General features: G+C 36.6%; 1 protein-coding gene across 7 annotated transcripts in view; it reads right to left on the bottom strand.

Moving 5' to 3' along the window:
- Nucleotides 1–23,429, bottom strand: part of MAP3K4 (mitogen-activated protein kinase kinase kinase 4) — a 112,137-nt gene that overhangs the window by 49,590 nt on the left and 39,118 nt on the right. For 6 of the 7 annotated variants that reach the window (XM_029224037.1, XM_029224038.1, XM_029224035.1 and 3 more), the window contains exon 3: nt 16,297–17,660. In XM_029224037.1, the coding sequence (XP_029079870.1) occupies nt 16,297–17,660 (1,364 nt within the window). Of the gene's footprint in view, nt 1–16,296; nt 17,661–17,929; nt 18,100–23,429 lie in introns of those variants that run through there. The other variant, XM_029224039.1, reaches the window with a different exon arrangement.

Here is a 23,429-nt window from a genome sequence, read left to right as displayed (position 1 = left end):
ACCCACCCATCCACCATCCACCCACCCATCCACCATCCACCCACCCACCCACACACTACTGTAGAACTAAGACTAGGTTAAGTGATAACTGTAAGGGAGAAAGTACTGTCAATAATGGTTACATGACCTAACAAGGTAGATATACCACAATTATCAAAATCTGGGGAGGAAGTGGAGGGCATATGAAATGTCGTAGCATTTCACTGGAAGTAAAAGAAAATTACTTCAAATGAGAACCTGGGTTAAAAAAAGAAAAGGATAATTATAATATACCTCACAGCTGGGAACCAACAAATAACAACCAAAAAATGGGGGGGGTGGGAGAGACACTAAGTGCATTACATAAAGACAATGAAACAATGATAACCTTAAGGGGTAAAAATAAGCCTGTCATATATTAAAAATAAATAAGGAAAGAAGATTGCATACACAAGCTTTATATTAAAAACATGTTAGAATAAAACAATATTTTTTAAAGCTTAACTATCCATATCAGAGAAACCAGGCTTCTTTAAAAATATATTATTCCGGGCTCTCCTGGTGGCACAGTGGTTGAGAGTCCGCCTGCTGGTGCAGGGGACACGGGTTCGTGCCCTGGTCCGGGAAGATCCCACATGCTGCGGAGTGGCTGGGCCCGTGAGCCATGGCCGCTGAGCCTGCCCGTCCGGGGCCTGTGCTCCGCAACAGGAGAGGCCACAACCGTGAGAGGCCCGTGTACCGCAAAAAAAAATAATTAAAAAAATAAATAAATAAATAAAATAAATATATATTATTCCACAGATTTTTCTCTTAAAACCAAGTATTTTACATAATTTTTGCAAAAATTAAATTTAAAAAGCAACATCTAAAAATAAAAAATTAAATTAAAAAAATCTATGAGTGGATAAACAAAATGCATGGTATTTCCATACAATGTAATATTATTCAGCCATAAAAAGGAATGAAGCACTAATACATATGATAATAAAGATGAACCTTGAATACATTATGCTAAATGAAAGAAGCCAGTCACAAAAGACCACATGTATGATTCCATTTATATGAAATGTCCAGAATAGGCAAATACAAAGAAACAGAAAGTAGATAAGCAGTTGCTTGGGGCTGAAGGTGATAGAGGGATTGTGGAGGTGACAGCTAAAGGGTACAGGGCTTATTTTAGGGGTTATGAAAATGTTCTAGAATTAGACACCAGCAATGGTTGCACAACTCTGAATATAGTGTAAACACTTCTGAACCGAACACTTTAAAAATCATGAATTTCATGGTATGTGAATTGTCTCATAAAGCTGTTATTTCAAACATACAACAACAAAAAAGAAGAGGATCTAACTGTATGTCTAATTAGTGGCATAACCATGAGAAGAATCATTCGAGTGTCTTTAAAACACTGTAATTTGGGCTTCCCTGGTGGCGCAGTGGTTGAGTCCGCCTGCCAATGCAGGGGACACGGGTTCGTGCCCCGGTCCGGGAAGATCCCACGTGCCACGGAGCAGCTGGGCCCGTGAGCCATGGCCGCTGAGCCTGCGCGTCCGGAGCCTGTGCTCTGCAACGGGAGAGGCCACGGCAGTGAGAGGCCCGTGTACCGCAAAAAACAAAAACAAAAACAAAAACACTGTAATTTGATGTTATATCCCTAAAGGGTTGTACCACCTTAAGGATGGGGAAAAAAATCTTAAACTGTTTTCCAGTAACCACATTGTTGATGGTGTTATTCTGAGATTACTGTGAGTGTACTTTGGAATGTGTATGACACTCGAATGCTATCATTCCTGGTAATTTTCAGTGTAAAAGAAAAGTCAGAAGAGATTAAGTAAAAATCTGAAATCCTGAATTTGAATTGTTACTATCAGTATTCACTTATTATATATATTGTGTGTGTGTTCTTCTGACTACTGAAGAGAACTAAAACAAGGACCATTTCAGTTAGAATGAGCAATGCTGGTGCCCAGGCTGTAGTCCTGAAATACTATTTCCCGATAAAAGGAATGAGGGTTCCTTGAAGATACACCAGATTCCCAACCTGGAGTAAATGTACAATACAAGCCTAAAACAGCTTGTTATATCAGATATCAAAGACTATTCACTAGGGTCGTGAAATAAGGACTTAAGCCAACTTGAATATGTTCCCATTGGCCAAAGATGGGACAATGTGAATATTAGTTACCATAATTACTTCAATGGATTACAATAATGAAGTCAGTGAATTGAAACATATAAAATATGTTTCAATTCATGAGTTCAAATATTAATTAAAAAAACATTAGTTGGTCACCAATAAATCAACTCATTACTTTGAAAAATGATAAATAAAAGGGAAAGAATCAAGCATATTTATCCTGCCATTTCTGTTCAGTTATTTCACTGGGTTACCAACTAATGGATGAGGACAGTTTCTCTTTAAAGCAATATCTAATTAATAAAGCTATTAGTAAAGAAGAAGAAATGAGAGAATTAGAATATCATCACTTTTCAATCTTTAATGAATTAAGAGATCTAGGCAATGATCATCAACCACTACTGTCTCAAATAGACAGTCAGACATTACATGTGTCCTAATGAAGTAGTGTTAACCAATTAACAAGTCAATCAAGATCCTGACTCTGATTAAGCCACTAGATCATACAGTTAATTCACAGGGAACACAGAGAAAAAAGAAACACTGTAAAAGATCACTTGGAGGTACAATCATCAAAATTCAGACTGGGGGAGACTCTACAGAATAAAGGACCCAACTTCTTCAATAAATATCAATATATGGCAAAAAAGGGAGGGGGACCTACATATTTAAAAAGACTTAAAAAATATAGTGAACAATTACCATGTGTAGACATTACTCGCAAACTGATTCAAGCTGTAAAATATTTTTTTAAAAAAACCATCACAGTTACGTACAATAGAAATATGAACATGAGCTTAAAAGCTGATGACATCAAGAAGTTTCTGCTATTTCTTTAGGTGTGATAATGGTATTGTGGTACATTTATAAAACATGCCCTCGTCTTTCAGAGAAATACATTGAAATATTTAAGGATAAAATATGATGATATCTGAGATTTTCTTCAAAGTGATAGAGGAAGGTGCCAAATAGTAGTAGGTACCGGCCATGAATTAATAACCATGATGCTGGAATACAGATCTGAGGAGGTTCATAGTATTATTGTTTGTTTGGCATATGTTTAATATTTTCCGTAACAAAATTGTTTTAACTATGTAAAAAGAATAAGCAAAATATATAGGAGAAATTTTTTATAATCTTGGAGTACACATAAAATAAGGTGACCATAAAACAGTATGACTACATAAAAAGCTCTAAAATTCTTTCCAGTGAAAAGCATCATTAAGTTAAAAGACAGTTTGGAAGAAAATACTTACAGCCATAATAGAAAAATGAATAATATACATAAAACGTAAATAGTTCCAACAGATCAATAATTTAAAAAAACAGAAAATGAACAAAACAAATGAAAGAAAATTCAAAGAAACGTCAGCGGGCAATAAACATGACAACCACCTCAATGTCACTAAAAATGAGGGAAGTTAAAGATAAAAATGAAATTATAGATTTCCCTGATTATGGCTCTGCAAAAATGAGGGAAAATGGGGTTTCTCCTACACTGTGGGGGAAAGCATACATTAGTACTACAACCTTTTTGGGGAGCAATCTGGCACTATCTAGGAAAGATTTAAATGTGCATACCCTATAACTTAACAATTCCATTTTAACTAACCATTCTTACAAGAAGAACAGACTGTGTTCATAAAGGGGTATGTACAAGAATATTTGTGGTTTTATTTTTTATAACCATATAAGTGTCCATTCAGAGTGAAATGGTTATAATCATGGGGGAAATGCAAATCAAAACCACAATGACATATCACCTCACACCTGTTAAGATGGTTATGATCAAAAAAAACAAGAAATAACAAGTGTTAAAGAGGATACAGAGAAAAAGGAACCCTTGTGCACTCTTGGTAGGAATGTAAACTGGTACTGCCACTATGGAAAATAGTATGGCAGTTCCTTAAAAAGTTAAAAAATAGAATTACCATATGATCTAGCAATCCCACTCTTGGTTATTTATCTGAAGGAAATGAAAACACTAACTCGAAAAGTTATGTGCACCCCCATGTTCACTGCAGCGCTATTTACAACAGCCAAGACACGGAAGCAACCTAAGTGTCCAATGAGGAATGAATGGATAAAGAAAATGTGGTACATAAACACCCACACACGAATATTATTCAGCCATAAAAAAGAAGGAAATCTTGCCATTTGTGACAACATGGATGGACCTGAAGGGCGTCATGCTAAGCGAAATAAGTCAGAAAGAGAAAGATAAATACTGTATGATCTCACTTATATATGAAATAAAAAATAAACAAAAAATGAACTCATAGATACAGAAAACAGATTGATGGTTGCCAGAGGCAGAAGGTAGAATAAAAAAAAGAGTGAAATAGTTAAATAAGTGATGTTAACACTCATGTAATGGAATAGCATGTAGTTCTCAAATGGAATTGAGGTAGAGTGACACACACCAACATAGACAGATGCAAAGCAGAGAACATATCGGGGGAGGGGGGTACCCACCAGTCATGGAATAAATATAGCATTATCACATGGGGGTTTTTTGGAAAAAAAATTACCTGCATTATATACCAAAGACATATATAAGAGCAAAAAGGTTTAGAAGATATAAACCAAATGATTACTCTGAGCAGAGGTGCAGGATAAACAGCAACTTTGTTTCCTTATATACTTCAAGAAATGAGTAAAACAAAAGAAAGCAAATTGTTTTATAAAATGAAGGATGAGATCAAAACAGTCTTTACGTTACCCTTCAAAAGTTAGTTTCTATACTTCTGTACTGGGAGTCATGTCACCTACAGGGCCTGGTGGGGCTGTAAATGAGTGCGCAAGGGCGGGTGACGGGAAGAGAGTAAGACACCACGGGCACTGTGCAAAGCTGGAGCGAGCACACCAGGTGCTACCACGTGGGGATGGGGTCCACTGTGAACAGGCCTCCCAGTATCTCAAGGAAAACAAAAATCAGGATTTTCATGTGAAATCTTCTACTTTTTTTAAATGCTAGCTACTAAGTCAAAAAATATTTAAAGCACTGTGTGGGACAAAATATAACTTGGGGAGGCAGTATACCGTAATGATGAAGAGCAGGCTTTACAGCGAGTTCTGGTTTCACATCCTGGCCCTGCCACTTACTGGATGTGCGACCTTGACCAAGCTACCTGACCAACCCCACTCCATATATGAGTATTCAAGACCAGCTACTAGTCTTGTTGTTGCTGTCGTCTTGGGATCCAGCTCCCCACGGCAAGCTGAAGAGTTCTGCTCTACCTTTCATCTTTTTACATCAAGTTTGATTCAGCTGGCTCACTGCAGTCAAAAATAATACAGTACAACTTCCTATTTTGCCTCACGTAAGTATGCTTCCTTTAAGAAAACAAAAAACCTATAGGCAAATGAGGAAGCATGTGCCTGTTATCTTGCCACTTATTCAATTAAAAAGTTCATGTATGTTGGTGGGAATGTAAACTGGTACAGCTACCATGGAAAACAGTATGGAGGTTTCTCAAAAAACTAAAAATAGAACCACCATATGACCCAGTGATATATATTGTATATATATACAATATATCTGAAACAAAAACAAAAACACTAATTTGAAAGATCCATGCACCCCAATGTTCGCAGCAGCACTATTTACAATTGCCAAGATATGGAAGCAACCTAAGCGTCCATCAACAGGTGAATGGATAAAAAAGATGTGGTGTATACATATATATACAATGGAATACTATCCAGCTACCAAAAAAGTGAAATTTTGCCATTTGCAGCAAAATGGATGGACTTGGAAGGTATTATGCTAAGTGAAATAAGTCAGACAGAGAAAGACAAATACTGTATGATATCACTTATATAAGAATCTAAAAAATACAACAAATAGTGAATATAACAAAAAAGCAGACTCACAGATAGAGAACAAACTATGTAGTGGCTACCGGTGGGGAGAATGGAGGGGGTAAGGACAACATGGGGGAAGGGGATTAAGAGATATAAACTACTATGTGTAAAATAAATAAGCTACAAGGATATATTGTACAACACAGGGAATATAGTCAATATTTTATAATAACTATAAATGGAGTACAACCTTTAAAAATTGTGAGTCACTATACTGTACATGTGTAACAAATAATATTACACATCAGCTATACTTCAATAAAAAATAATTCCCTCTACATACTGTAACAAATAAATAAAAGTGAGTTAGGGCAGCTTTTTAAAAAAAGTTTATGTAACTTTACTAATGAAATCAGACAGGTGATGACTGAAGCAAATGAAAATTAACGATGACAACTGTATTAATGAACATTGACCTTGAAGAGGGGGTAGGGGAGTACTGTAGCCTACTTCAGGTGTTTCCAATGGGCTGACTCTCAACTGCACTGGTGCTGGTCTGGATTCATATAAAGCACGCTGGAGGTTAAAAATGTCAGTACTTATGTCCTACCTTGAGAGATTCTGACCTGCCCTATATCCAAGAAGGCAAAGGTATGTGTATTTTTAAAAGCTCCCTGAGTAATTCTCATGTGCAGCCAAGTTTGGAAACCATTCGCGTAAAGTCTGGTATCCCCAAATACTGGGTTTGAATCCCTCCAACAATCTATAGCTTCTGTGATTTGGGGCAAGTTATCTACTCTCCTTATCTGTAAAATACCGAAAAAACAACAATGCCGCTTCATTTGGTTGTTGTATCCAGCACATGGTAAGACAATAAATGATAGTTGTTATTATCTATCTATCTATCTATATATATATATATCTCCTAGTTTCTACATGCTTTACCAATTCTGAACATAAAAGACAACCTCTTCAAGGTTTCTTGTGCTTATGGGAAAAAACAGCATAATTATTGTTAGATCCAAAGACAAACAATATTTCATTGGCTGTTGAACTTATAATAATTACATGATCATTCTTAATTCAAGAAAAGTATTTAATAAAGTAAGCAAAAATCTTCCTAGAATTTGGAGTAATATGCATGGTAATATATAGTCAAAGTCAGACAGTTAATTTTTTTGTATACTACATAAAATATAATTTTTCATTTTATCTTTCTCTTCCTCTAAAGATATATAAATTTTACGAGGTAAAGCAAAAAGGGAGGAGCATAAAATAACCATATCACAATCTATGACTCAGATATTTTATGGGTATTTAACATTTTAAATGCACAAAACCCAAAGAACTAACAACACAAAAAGTGACCTTTATAGTATATAAATTTTAAAATATCAACTAGGACACCAGGAGACCCCAGGACAGAATATAGACTGAGATAAATGAACCTAACTATATTACAAACGCATGTTATAACCTCACTGAAGAGGGTGAAGGAAAAGGTGCTGGCCTAACTAACTGTGGGAACCTGTGTTCTGTCTACATACTCTAAGGCTAAAGACAAAAAGAACTGTACTTAACAATTCAATTTCTAGTTGGTAAATTTAGTCCTCACAGGGGTACTGGTTAGCAATTCTGAAACTACTTTACATGTCAATTAGGGTTGCACAAATATATAAATACACTGTGGGAATGGGAGCCAGGTTTCTCAGTGCAAGAGAAGTAAGTTACAATCAAGGCTAGGATGAAACCTGTGGTGCTTGGATTAGCGCCAGAGACCTCAGTATGAACTCACGTTTATTTTTAACAGATAGGTAGAAAGACAGATATAGAAGTAACTACAGGTCCGTGTGTATACATGAGTTAGAAGACATACCTGTATTTTCTAACTCTATCACTGAGAAGGCCTAGAAGCAATTGACACCCAAGGGTAATGAACACATTCCGTGCCCAGATCTCCATTCCCCAAAACGATTCTCCAATAAAAGGAACCAGAACTCCTTAGAGAAACGGCTGATTTCAGGATTGGAATAGGGAAAATACAAGATGGTGCCAAAAAGTAAGAAATTGTTCAAAAAGCAAAACCACACACACACACACACACACAGAGGATGGGAGCATATCACAAGGATACAGAATTCACCTGAAAGAGCTCCAATGGCTAAAGCAGGAACAATGTGAGCAACAACGAAAAATAGCATTGGACTATAACCCCAAATAAAAAATAGACATCTATGAGTCCATACCGAGATAAATAAACGACTGAATAAAAAAATGGGAAAGGAGAGGCAAATCTTCTTTACAGAATTCCAAGTAATATATGCAGATACTCCCCACTCCCGGAGGTGGAGATTAATCCCCGTCTCCTTGAATGTGACTCACTTCTGAAGAACAGAGCGTGGACAGGGAAAACTAGTCACTTGTGGAAGAACCCGGCAGACACCACGTTAACCAAGTGATCAAGGTTAACATCAGCAGTGATGCTATAAAGCCACGAGGGCGCTTTAACGCTGTGATTCTCATAACCAAGGCCAGGATTCCAGTCTGATCATGAGAAAACATCAGACAAATCCAAATTCAGGAACATTCTACAAGCCATCCAGGTCATGAAAAATAAGGAGAAACAGAAACTATCACAGATCAGAGGAGACTAGGAAGACACGTCAATCCTGGAACAGAAAAGGGACATGAGTAGAAAAACAGAAACCCAAATAACATCCATAGTTTAGTTAACAGTATTTTGTACCAATGTTAGTATATTAATTTTGACAAACGTATCAGAGTCGAGTAAGATGTCAATATTAGAGGAAGCTGGATGAAGAGCATATGAAAACACTGTACTATCTTTGCAAGTTCCCTAAAAAATCTAAAATTATTCATGATTACCAGTGTACTAAAAAAAAAAAGAATGCAATTGCATGGAGGTAGTTTTGGCATGAAGGATAAATCTTTTATATATGTTTACGTGGTTTCTTGTTTTAATCTTTAACCTAAAATTGAACTGTAAATAACATAACTAAACCCACAGCTACAGTAACTGTTGGGAAGGACACCTAGGAACTACTGGACTGAGACGATCCTTACTAATTTTTAAGGAAGGTTGGGAAAGGTACTCTACAAGTAGTATCTGATGGAGAAGGAGTAGAAATCGGAGGCAAGAAAATCTCTATCATAGAGGGACACCAGCACATACTATTATGAAATGGCTATCAGACACATTCATTCCTAAGACCTGAGATCAACCATGCTTAGATTAGAGGAATGTATATTATAGCCAAGTGGGAGAAATAAGTAGGAACAACAAGATCCTGGGATGCTCTAAATACCAAGGAAATAAGAAAACCAGGAAATAAATGAGTAAGCATGAGAAAGAACCAGGATCTTCTCTGGGTCCAAAAACAAAGAGAGAAAAAAGGAAATAAAAAAACAAAAAACAGAAACGCTTTCTCTCATTTTTGACTCTGACATTATGTTGTCCTTGCTGCCACGAATAAAATTTTGGCTGGCCTTGTTAGTTCAGTTGCTTAGATTTTCATAAGTTTTATATGATGGCCTGAGATTCATTTACAGCAGTTTCTCTAGATAATTATTTTCGAGATCAAAACAACTGTCTTAAAAAGTGAACTTCAGAAACCAACCCATTTGTTATTCAGAGACTGCGTATGTAATTAGAAAAATGTCCTGGGACTTCCTTGGTGGCGCACTAGATAAGAATTTCAAGAAAAATCTCAAATAAACAATCCAACCTTACACCTAAAGGAACTAGAGAAAGAACAAACAAAAGCCAAAGTTAGTAGAAGGAAAGAAATGATAAAGATCAGAGCAGAAATAAATGAAATAGAAACAAAGAAAACAATAGTAAAGATCAATAAAAGTAAAAGCTGGTTCTTTGAGAAGATAATCAAAATTGATAAACCTTTAGCCAGATTCATCAAGAGGGAGAGGACTCAAATCAATAAAATTAGAAATGAAAAAGGAGAAGTTACAATGGACACCACAGAAATACAAAGCATCCTAAGAGACTACTACAAGCAACTCTATGCCAATAAAATGGACAACCTGTAAGAAATGGACAAATTCTTAGAAAGGTATAACCTTCCAAGACTGAAGCAGGAAGAAATAGAAAATATGAACAGACCAATCAAAAGTAATGAAACTGAAAAAGTAATGAAGTTGAAACTGTGATTAAAAATCTTCCAACAAACAAAAGCCCAGGACCAGATGGCTTTACAGGTGAATTCTATCAAACATTTAGAGAAGGGCTAACACCCATCCTTCTCAAACTCTTCCAAAAAACTGCAGAGGAAGGAACACGCCCAAACTCATTCTACGAGGCCACCATCACCCTGATACCCAAACCAGACAAAGATACTACAAAAAAAGAATATTACAGATGAATATCACTCATGAATATAGATGCAAAAATCCTCAACAAAATACTAGCAAACAGAATCCAACAACACATTAAAAGGATCATATGCCATGATCAAGTGGGATTTATCCCAGGGATGCAAGGATTCGTCAATATATGTGAATCATCAATGTGATACACCATATTAACAAATTGAAGAATAAAAACCATATGATCATCTCAACAGATGCATAAAAAGCTTTTGACAAAATTCAACACCCATTTATGATAAAAACTCTCCAGAAAGTGGGCATAGAGGGAACCTACCTCAACATAATAAAGGCCATATATGACAAACCCACAGCAAACATCATTCTCGCAATGGTGAAAAACTGAAAGCATTTCCTCTAAAATCAGGAACAAGGATGTCCACTCTTGCCACTATTATTCAACATAGTTTTGGAAGTCCTACCCACGGCTATCAGAGAAGAGAAAGAAATAAAAGGAATACAAATTGGAAAAGAAGAAGTAAAACCGTCACTGTTTGCAGATGACATGATACTATACATAGAGAATCCTAAAGATGCCACCAGAAAACTACTAGAGCTAATCAATGAATTTGGCAAAGTTGCAGGATACAAAATTAATGCACAGAAATCTCTTGCATTCCTATACACTGACAACAAAAGATCAGAAAGAGAAATTGAGGAAACAATCCCATTCACCACTGCAACAAAAAGAATAAAATACCTAGGAATAAACCTACCTAAGGAGGTAAAAGACCTGTACTCAGAAAACTATAAGACACTGATGAAAGAAATCAAAGATGGCACAAACAAATAGAGAGATATACCATGTTCCTGGATTGGAAGTATCAATATTGTGAAAATGACTGTACTACCCAAAGCAATCTACAGATTCAGTGCAATCCCTATCAAATTACCAATGGCATTTTTTTACAGAACTAGAACAAAAAGTCTTAATATTTGTATGGAGACACAAAAGACCCCGAATAGCCAAAGCAATCTTGAGAGAAAAAAACGGAGCTGGAGAAATCATACTCCCTGACTTCACACTATACTACAAAGCTACAGTAATCAACACAGTATGGTACTGGCACAAAAACAGAAATACAGATCAATGGAACAGGGTAGAAAGCCCACAGATAAACCCATGCACCTATGGTCAACTAACCTACAACAAAGGAGGCAAGGAAATACAATGGAGAAATGGAGAAAAGACAGTCTCTTCAATAAGTGGTGCTGGGAAAACTGGACAGCTACATGTAAAAGAATGAAATTAGAATACTCCCTAACACCATAGACAAAAATAAACTCAAAATGGATTAAATACCTAAATGTAAAACCAGACACTATAAAACTCTTAGAGGAAAACACAGGAAGAACACTCTTTGACATAAATCACAGCAAGATCTTTTTTGACCCACCTCCTAGAGTAATGGAAAGAAAAACAAAAATAAACAAATGGGACCTAATGAAACTTAAAAGCTTTTGCACAGCAAAGGAAACCATAAACAAGACGAAAAGACAACCCTCAGAATGGGAGAAAATATTTGCAAACGAGTTAATGGACAAAGGATTAATCTCCAAAATCTATAAACAGCTCATGCAGCTCAATATTAAAGAGACAAAAAACCCATTTGAAAAATGGGCATAAGACCTAAATAGACATTTCTCCAAAGAAGACATACAGATGGCCAAGAAGCACATGAAAAGCTGCTCAACATCACTAATTATTAAGGAAATGCAAATCAAAACTACAATGAGGTATCACCTCACACCAGTTAGAATGGGCATCATCAGAAAATCTACAAACAACAAATGCTGGAAAGGTTGTGGAGAAAAGGGAATCCTCTTGCACTGTTAGTGGGAATGTACATTGATACAGCCACTATGGAGAACAGCATGGAGGGTCCTTAAAAAACTAAAAACAGAATTACCCTATGACCCAGCAATCCCACTACTGGGCATATACCCAGAGAAAACCATAATTCAAAAAGACACATGCACCCCAATGTTCACTGCAGCACTATATACAATAGCCAGGTCATGGAAGCAACCTAAATGCCCAGCGACAGACGAATGGATAAAGAAGATGTGGTACATATATACAATGGAATATTACTCAGCCATAAAAAGGAATGAAACGGGGTCATTTGCAGAGACGTGGATGGACCTAGAGGCTGTCACACAGAGTGAAGTAAGCCAGAAAGAGAAAAAACAAATATCGCATATTAACGCATATATGTGGAATGTAGAAAAATGGTACAGATGAACTGGTTTGCAAGGCAGAAATAGAGACACAGATGTAGAGAACAAACATATGGACACTCGCGGGGAAAGCAGTGGGTGGTGGGGTATGAACTGGGAGATTGGGATTGACATTATACACTAGTATGCATAAAATAGATAACTAATAAACCTGCTGTATAAAAAAAATTAAATTAGAAAAGAATCCACCTGCCAATGCAGGGGACACATGTTCAATCCCTGGTCCAGGAAGATCTCACATGCCGCGGAACAACTAAGCCCGTGCGCCACAACTACTGAGCCTGCGCTCTAGAGCCTGTGAGCCACAACTACTGAGCCCGTGTGCTGTAACTACTGAAGACAGTGTGCTCTGCTGCCTGCATGCCAGAACTACTGAGCCTGCACGCTCCAACTACTGAAGCCTGTGCACCTAGAGCCCGTGCTCCGCAACAAGAGAAGCCACCGCAATGAGAAGCCCACGTACTGCAACGAAGAGTAGCCCCTGCTCGCCGCAACTAGAGAAAGCTGCGCGCAGCAACGAAGACCCAATGCAGTCAAAAAGAAAAAAAGAAACATGTCCTGAGAAAATGAATTTACAGAAACTAGGGAGCTATAACGTTATCTAATTTTTAACAAACTTTTAAGGCTGTTTATGATATTCATATTATTAAAACAATTTGCAAACAGATTTTTTTTAGTATCACTAGTTGCATTTTTAAATTTAAAGATATTGAAATATAATATTAATTTTTACAGGAAAACTGTTTTATAAAGCATGTTTACAAGCCAAGGAGAATTAAATATTAGATATGTTACTTATGAACACAAGTTGTAAGTAACTTAATCATAAGAAATAAAAATATAGTCATAGATAAGAACAATCAAATATCATGAGTATAATTCTTCTTTTCTACAAAATCCTTCAACTATCTTCATTAGTATTATCACATAAGCCATAAAAACTGTGCACAACAGAAGATATGTACTGGGCACAATCTACAGTACCAGCTGGTCAAGATGTTTCTAACAATTAAGAATGAAAATTGTCCTCAAACCTAAAAGGTTATCTATCCACTGCTTAAAATGTATGCCCTTAAAAATGTACGATTATTTGGCAGAGATTAAAAAGTAAAATACATTTAAAAAATAAAAATATAGACTTGTCTAGCTCCTACTGACTTACAGTTAGATTCAAGGGAGGAACAAAAAGTGTTAACAACACTTCTTAAAAAAAATAGTTTATATTTGACTTCTATAGCATTTTACTATTTATACAAGTGTCTTTTCAAGCCTCACAACAACCCTGTGAGGTAGGTAGGGAAGTATTGTTATACCCATTTTACAGATGTGAAGACTTACAGTCAGAAAGATTAAGTCATTGACATTAAGATATGTGGTGAGAAAGAGCAGCATCAAGGAATGGAATCCAGTTATTTGACTTCAAAATTGTGGCTCTTTCCCAGACATAGATAGTAAAGAGACTAAAACAAAACAAACCCAGAAGGGGAGTGTACATATATTCATTTACATTTGTATACATACACTTCGCCTTATAGAAATTATGTCCCTGAAATAGGAATAAAGTCTTACTTTCCCATTGAGTTAATTATAATTTTGGAGGCTTATCTTTTATTAGTTTGGATTAATCTCCAATACAGAAGGATTTTTGTTCTTGGTTACTCTTTCATTATTTTGCAAACACAACATTTTATAAACCAAAATTTAAAACAAGAGGGGCTTCTATACTGCATTTTTTTTGAAAAGTAAACCATCTCAAATAATTCTAATAAACATGTTTAATTCACACACTTTGAATGTGTATGTATTTCTTTTCTTCTATAACAAGGATAACTTTCTCATTCAGTTAAATCTCAACTGGTCAAACCAAAGGCGTACAACTTTGATAGGAATTCAAAGCTAGGGGCTACCTCATTATCTTTTTTCAGCAAGGGTTCTAATAGAAAATGCAGCGCGCTCATTCTCAATCTCTTTCTTGTTGCAACACATCTAACGGATGCAAAGCTCAGCAGCAGTGGTTCACTGCCACAGAGGGTCCTCAGGGGAGAGGAAGACAGTCTGGGAGAGCGAGCATAACGCAGTTTTAAGAAGCCCTGACACGTCTCCCTGAGCCCTCACCATGAGCCCCTCTCTCCTAGGAGAACCAGTGAATCAAAGATGAGGTAATAATGCCAGGACTTTTTCACTGATATTACTTCAAAAACAGTCCTTCATAACAACAATTAATCAACCCTGTCCTGTCCATACGTGTCCTTGTTAGAACCTAACCACTCTCCAGCCAAAAACCTAAACTAAAGTATGCTATTCGACGTCTGAAGCATATGCCAAATCTTTACTACATATCTAGTTCTGCTCTACTGACTTTGAAACTTGCACTATAACAAATTCTTCTTATAAAATAGTTATTCATGGACTAAGGGGGAAAACATCACTTGCCCGAATAAAAGGTGTACATAAAAAATCATTCACAGAGTCAAAGCACTGCTCAAAGAAAATTCATTTTTGAGATTTCTAATCAAAATAATACTCAAAGTAAACTAACCTCTTAACAGCTACAAAGTATTGATTCATTCTGCAAACATCCTGCTATATTATGTGAACACCTGACCCCTCCTCCTAAGGGTTCATAATCTGGCCGTCAGATTAAAACTTCAAATACTGCAAATTCGGGTTCTCTTCCGATGTTTCCCATCTTAAGGAATACCTTCAGTTTTACCATCTGACTCCACAGCAAGCCAGACTGTGTAATAAACCCAAGTTTAAAAAAAAAAAAAGTATATACATATGTATGTATTTAGCTATTAAAATTTAGAATCACAGCCCTACTCAGGTAATTAGGGATCTCAAAGATCTGGGTGCTTTTGCTTTTAGCCAGATGAACATGCAAACTCACCACAACAGAAAAATTGCTTACACTCTTTCACTCTCAAGAAGAATATCCAACAATATGCCCCTTTCTAGTTTCACCACCCTTAATGGTAAAGAATTCCTGAGATATAAAGCTATTAAAACCAAGTCCATACTATTTTCAAATCAACTCCTCTACTAGACATATTCCTCTCACAAAAATCTTCTCTTGTCGAAACGTGTCTTTGATAATAATACTTCCCTTAAACTTCCAGCAACTACACTAAACACTGTAACCTTACCAAATAGTGTATACTTTTCCCCTTTGATCATTCTTGGCCTTCTCTGTAATTCTTCTCTCTTTAAAATCCAGTGACCAAAACTGGACATGCAACTCAAAAGGAAGTAAGCTATTGCAAAGAATAGAGAAAGAACTATATCCATGACCTTGGATGCCATACTCATTTAAAAATATTTTAGCATCATGCTGACTTTTTACTGACTCATATTCAGCTTGTGGTCACCCATGATTATGGCTTTCTTCCCTCTTTATTTATACCGAGCCTGTCCTTCTCCATCCTATATTTAATCGTTGGATTTTTTTCCCCCACACATTTAATTCACTCAGTTTCATACAGTTTTCACAGATCCACTTTCCCTTTTATCACAGTGCTTTATAGAAACGTTTAAATCCTCAATTTATAATTACCATTTATGCCTTAAAAATATCAAGATTATGAACACAACTTTGTAAATCCGCTATACTTCAATTAAAAAAAAATCGAGACCATGAAAGTACATGTTACGTATAACACAACATACATTGTAATTTACAAGTAGTAGTGGAACCAAGGACAAGATCATACTATTGCCTACCGGAAACCTACCTCCACTGGACGGTCACTCTTTACCAGTGCTATACGTGCCCTTTGCAAGGAACCATCCATCAGCTTGTGAAGTCTTAAAATTAACTTTCTTAACCCCATCTGCTTCAGTGCTTTGTCTACAAACGGTCTATAAATAGAAGTCAGACAATGTCTACTAAAGCCTGCTTCTGTGCTGCAGTCTGGTGTTCCCCAGCCAACAGAATCGTCCTCAGATTCAAGCCTCTCGAGCTTCTTAGTTACGCAATCCGGTGACTGGATGTTGAAACTGTTGTCAGTGGGCTGCCTGGTTTCTGGTACCCTTGGATCAGAGATTTGTTCTCCTTCACTCTCGTCCGTACTGCTTTCCAACTCTTTCAATTCTCCTTCTGTGTCCTCACCCTCATCTTCGGGCTCATTGCCTTTGGATGGTCGTGGGGAAGGGATTTCAAACACTGGCCAGCCAATGTCGGATAAATTCTTGATGCCCAAAACAGTGCCCATAATCCTTAATTTCTGATTTAAGTCTTTTGTGATGTTTAACCACAAACAGAGTGCCTGCACCCTGTCCTGGAAGTCTTTTGCAGCGTATTTTTCATAGTCCTTTTGAAGAGCCTGCAACGATGGATAAAGTGCCTCTATGTACTCCAGCAGCTCCATTATCCGTTTGACCTGCTCAAATGACACCCTCTGGCGTTGGAGGTGCTCATGATATGTTGGGTAACCTGCAACCTTTGTCCCATGAGGGGCTCTGCACTGCCCTTCTACCAAAGTACCATTAAAACTAGCTCCATTTCTAACAAAGGCAAAGCTCCCGTAATTAACTTTGAAAGTAAGGATTTCATTGATAATATCTGGGATGGCTTGACGGGCTGTATATAAAAAGAGGTCCTGGTCGTTAATGGTCCGTCCTGCATGCCAGGCTTGTAGCTCTAACCAGATCAGTTCATTAGATCGGTTAAACCAGAAAGCAGACGTATTTTCCTGTCCTCTTTGCTCCCTGTCCTTCTTCTTTGAGACTGAGGTAAGCTTTAGTAGAAGTCGTAGAGTTTCAAAAAATTTTAAGCGATCTGCTGGACAGTCAGTCCTAGAAGTCTGGCGTGCAGTTCTGGCTATCGGCATGGGCACAGACACCGGAAGCTTAGCATTGCTGCAGCCAAGACTGAGGTAAGGCTTATTGAGATCCACATCTGGAATTGATTTTTTGGGCAAAGACCCACCCACTGGGTCCAACATGAACGAGCACTGCACGTTCTTCTTATGATCCGGCTCCGTCGTTCTAAGAGCTGCTCGGACCTTTTTCTCCTGCTTATAGCTGTATTCTTCCACATTCTCCACAGTTTTTCCAGTGTCTTTATGTGGAGGTTGGTTTGGTGCATTCATTTTTTCTATTAAAAAAATAAGCAGAACATTATGTTACTCTAAAATATAAAGTTATTCTCAATATTTCAATGACTGATATTCACATGTATTTATATTTTCAGACTGTTATTGAAGGAAATAATCATATCATATGCTGAAAATTAAGAGAACACACACACACACACAAAACATTTCTCTCTAAATCTTTACAAAGGTTTTACCCATTTTCCCTGTTACATAATACTTGCTATATTCTCTAATATTCTCCATTACTAACTTAAAACCATCTGCTTACCTCTCTACTACAAAGTGCAGTCATCCAGCTAGTCAAATCTTCACAAGTCATCACCTTAAACTTAAGAAGGGAGAAACAGTATGGCAGATCTGACAGAAACCTGATTTAGAGAACACATCCAATTCCTGCCTTTGCCATGAACTGAAGTATCAACTTAGAGCAAATCAGTTAAGTTTTCTGGGTTACTTTTCTCATTCGTAAAATCAAGTAGATTGAGGAAAGACCACTTAAGCCACCTTAAGATTATTCTCATAAAACACTGAAAGACAGATAAGCAAAAATGTTTACCTTAATTTATTCTATTCCTTGGTTTCTTCTTTGCCACAAGCAGGTGAACAATAACATTTTAAATTTAACATTAAGAAAACTGAAGACGTGTAGCCTAATTTAGTATAATTTGCCTAGTTTATTATACTGGCACATAAAGTCATTCAAAATTAATGCAAAGGAAGTAAACATCACGCTTTCCCTTCACGTAACTGTAAAAGGTTCTATTAACTTAATTCCCAAGCTTTGAGATGAACACACATCTTCCTTCCTGTTTGGCATTTCTGACACTAGGAACCACCCTACCTCACTGAAACCCCTTCAGTCTCTTGCTTTCTACACACAGCACTCTCAGGGTTCTCTTCTACCTTCTGAGTCCCTCCTCTTCAAATTCTCTCCTGGGAACTTGGCTCACTCCATTAAAAAGTTAATGCTTCTCAAAGCCCTTCTCTTAGGTCTCTTCGGTCTCACCTTCCCTCTCCCTGGGTGACCTCCTTCACACCCACGTCATACACTGATGATGCCCAAGCCTATAGCACTGTCCCCACGTCCCCTCTACACTCCAGGTATACTGTCTCATTGAATCTAGGACACACATTTTGTATTTTAACTTCTCTGAAATTAGAATATGTTTTATAATTATGGTGATATAAATAACTTTTAGGAATATATTCACTAATACATTTCATTTACATTTTCCTTTATATATATGCACAATAGTAATAAATGGTTTTTAAAAATCTATTATCTAAATATCAAGAAGTATAAAAGAGTTCTTTAAATAAAAATTAAAAATTCTAAGTGTAAGAACACACTGTGTCATCAATTATAAGCATTTTTTTCTTAGTATATAATATTATAGTATGCCTTTAGATTTGATGAAATAGAGTATATTTATACGGTTACAGACTAACATACCCAAAATCAATTCACCAAAGAAAATTTGTTTAAAACCAATGTATCTCCAAATCAATTTAAATTAAATTAGTTTTAAAATAAGGATTTTAAAACAAGTATTTCCAAGAGCACTTCCAACCTGATTTACATTATATTCAATTTCTTTTATGATCCATCAAAAAGGATTTTACTGTCTGTAAGGATTTGTGTTATATTTTAATATAAAACTATTATTACTATTATCTTTTAAATTAGCAATACTTTTTAAACAACAGAACTTTTATCTGTAGTTTTAATCTACTTTACTTCTAAATGTCTTAAAACGTTTTACACAGTCCATTCAGGAAATTTCTTCACTCAGAATGGCTATCACCAGAAACAGGACACATAACAAGTGTTGGCAAGGAGGTGGAGAGAAAGGAATCCTCATACACGCTGGTGGGAATGTAAATTGGTACAGCCACTATAGACGGTTTCTCAAAGAACTAAAAATAGAACTACCACTTGACCCAATAATACCACTCCTGGATATACATATCCAAAAAAACCCCCAAAACACTAATTCAAAATGATACATGCACCCCAATATTCACAGCAGCATTATTTACAATTGCCGAGATACAGAATCAACCTCACTGTCCATCAACAGATAAATGGATAAAGAAGATGTAAAGAGTGTGTGTGTGTGTGTGTATACATACATATCAATACATACAATGGAATACTACTCAGCCATAAAAAAAATGAAATTTCACCATTTGCAGTAACACGGATAGAGGTGGAGGGTATTATGCTAAGTGAAATAAGTCAGACAGAGAAAGACAAATACTGTGTGATATCACTTACATGTGGAATCTAAAAAGGACAACAAACTAGTGAATATAACAAAAAAGAAGCAGACTCACAGACATAGAGAACTAATGGTTACCAGTGGGGAGAAGGAAGCGGGGAGGGACAAGATAGGGTTAGGGGATGAGATACTAATTTCTAGGTGTAAAATAAATAAGCTAGGGCTTCCCTGGTGGTGCAGTGGTTGAGAGTCCGCCTGCCGATGCAGGGGACACGGGTTCGTGCCCCGGTCCGGGAAGATCCCACATGCCGCGGAGCGGCTGGGCCCGTGAGCCATGGCCACTGAGCCTGCGCGTCCGGAGCCTGTGCTCCGCAACGGGAGAGGCCACAACAGTTAGGGGCCCGCGTACCGAAAAAAATAAATAAATAAAATAAATAAGCTACAACAATATACTATACAACACAGGGAATATAGCCAATATTTTACAATAACTACAAATGAAATGTAACCTTTAAAAATTGTGAATCACTATGTCATACATCTGAAACTTATATAATATTGTACATAAATTATACCTCAATAAAAATTTTTTAAAATTTTTTAAAAAGTCGAATTTTTTAAAAAAGAAATTTTTTCACAGTTTTATTGTTTCTAGCTACAAATACTTATCAATCCTCATTTATAAAAAAGGTGTCCAGGCCAGCCCTTTGCCTCCTCTTTGCTGTTTTGTTTAACTGTGTTCTTTACACTTTTATTAATATAGCACATATATATCACTCATTTCTACTTAGTAAAGCAATGGTTATTTGAAAGCAAAGCTAACAAGTACTTCCAAATTTAACTCCATTATATTTTATGTTTCAAGATATCAAATCATACTATACTTTCTTACTATGAAACGCAAAATGATATATACATGGTATCAGGGAGTAAGTTTGGAGATAAAGATAATGAGTTTGTTTTGTAATATATTGAATTGGAGGTGCCTATGGGACATTCATGTAGAGATGTCTGTGGGTAACTAATATATGAGTCTTGAGCTCAGGAGAGAAATCCAGAGATATCAATTTGGAAATTATCAGTATATACAGATGTTGTTTAATACCAGGAGAGTACACAAGAATATCCAAGAAAAGTGTGCAGAAGAGAGGCAATGCAGGCCTAGGAAAGAATGCTATATTAACTAATACGTGCATCCACGTGGTTCTGAGTCAGAGAAATCAAAAACTTATGTAACAAAAAACTATTGTGTTAGCTTAGGGTTTAGGATTCTAAGACTTTACAAAATGAATGTAGGGTAGCATTAGTGACCAAGGCCAAAGAACGTCTGCATATAATTTATAACTTAAAAGTAAGTGAACAGTGAAAAAGTATTACTTGCCTTATATGAATTATAAATGTTCTTCTAACCCATGATTTAAAGGTCCTAAGGGAAACAAAGGGTGAACTGAGAGTAGCTGGGATGACCTGAACAACACAGAAGACAGAGCTACGAACTTTAAGTCCAAATCGATGCTAAATTTACCACACAGCTAATAGTCAAAGCATGAAAATATCAAGAGATGAAGCTTCTGAGCCTTGATCTTTATTCCAACAATTAAAAGGACTTAAGGGGGGAAATGCCACAATCCCACTTTTCTGTATAAACAGAATCGAATTTTAGCAAGCTTAGAAACCTAATTTTTGTAGATGATACACAAATATTGTGAAGCCTATCTTACAGCATAAAAAATGGTATATTACACAATTTTCTGAAATTCTGTATTCAAAATTTTGGTTCAGTCTTTGGACCTACAATGTGTGTAAAGGAAAGCAAATGGGGAAAGGAGGAAGACGGGACAAAGAAGCTAGCTTTTTTTTTCCAAAACAAAAAACCAAGTTGGTTTTTAAAAAAACACACAAATGGAAATAGGTACATCATTAAAATGACATAATTTAAATTTAAAATAGACTTAAGCCCCAGTCTAGCTACTGTGCAAAAAGAAATTACCAATCTTGTTTGTTTAGTTTTCTGTTAATACTAAATCCCTCTGCAATGAACAGAATGTCAAATACAGAGTTTCTGTAAAGGAGAATGGATCAAAAGTATATAGAATGTTTTATACAAGTTCTAATTACAGTACTACAAAACTAGTTCATAATGACTTAAGACTAATGAACATCTGAGCTCTCAAGTGGCTATAAATTAAGTGGTACGACTTTGTAGTACTGTTACAACAAACCTTCCAAGAAGTTACTGTTTCCTTTGGCCAATCACCAATAACTCCTGCCAAATCAGAGAAACATGAAAGGAAAAGAACAAAAAGATGTATAATGAAACTGAACGCAAACAAATGACAAGCAATATGGTTCACTTGTTTAAACAGATATAAGACAGTCAACTGACTTCCCCACAATTCACACCTAGAAACAGCTCTTCAGAATATGTATAAAATGTATTTTTTATCAAGTCCTCACAATTCTTACGTTCTTGCATACATGTATGTCAAATTCAAAACACTGGCCCTCCTCGATCTCTCAAATGAGAAAGCAGAAACAGGTATCTGCGCTTTACTTTAAATGTGAGATGATCTTTGGAGCAGTGATGTGCCAGGCTATCAATGCCAGCAATCTGAAGGGACTTAGAGATCTTCTAATTCAAGGTTCTCAAACTTTAGTAAACATTGAGAATCACTCAGATTCCTGCTACAATGCAGATTCCTGGGCCCACTCCCAGTGTCTCGGATTTAACCTGGCTAGAATGACACCACATTTGGGAAAACCCTGCTCTATTCAAACACTGCTTTACCCATTTATGAGGTAAGGGCCTACAGAAATTGTCATCATGTTTACAACAACACTGTGATGGAGATTCCCGCAGAACATGGATGGCCAGACAGATGAGACATGTCGGGACAGGGATCCTAACCCACGTTTGTGCCATCAACCACCTTTACGCCTGTCAAGCTGCTCACAGGGCAGGGCTGTCTGACTAAGGAAAGGTTAAGATGCTGAGTGCCATGAAAGACAGATTACAGTGGGCTAACTGATATGCGGAAGCTTTAAATAAGACCAGGTACTTGACTGACTGCCTTGAAGAATGGATTCATCTTAAATAAGGGTAGCAAGGAAGGCAAGAGAATAAACATACAAAAAGACACAAAAGCAGAAAAGAAGAGAGCCTGGCTGGAATAGTGAGTCTACATGTAGATGGGTAGACTGGAAATATAAATCAGAACCTTGAAAGTCAGGCTGAGTTTGGATTAAAGAGCTGAAATATAGATTTAAGTCCACTCTAGTTCACAAAGAACATTTCTCTTACTATATAGATTGAATCTGACTTATAACCATTTTACCAGATCAATTTGATAGCAGTACTATATTAAAAGAAATAAAACTTGCTAATCTCACTATGTAAGCAAAAAATCACACCCATTTACATACACACACACACACACACACACACACACACCCCTTGAGATATTTGCTAATGATAGGGAGATTAATGTGTACGTGTGTATGCATACGTGTGTGTATATGCGCACACGCACAGGCCAGGTTACAGAT

This window comes from Monodon monoceros, unplaced genomic scaffold (genome assembly GCF_005190385.1).
Source record: "Monodon monoceros isolate NGI ecotype Baffin Bay Population unplaced genomic scaffold, NGI_Narwhal_1 Super_Scaffold_15, whole genome shotgun sequence".
Taxonomy (NCBI): domain Eukaryota; kingdom Metazoa; phylum Chordata; class Mammalia; order Artiodactyla; family Monodontidae; genus Monodon; species Monodon monoceros.
This window is presented reverse-complemented; position numbering and strand designations above follow the sequence as displayed.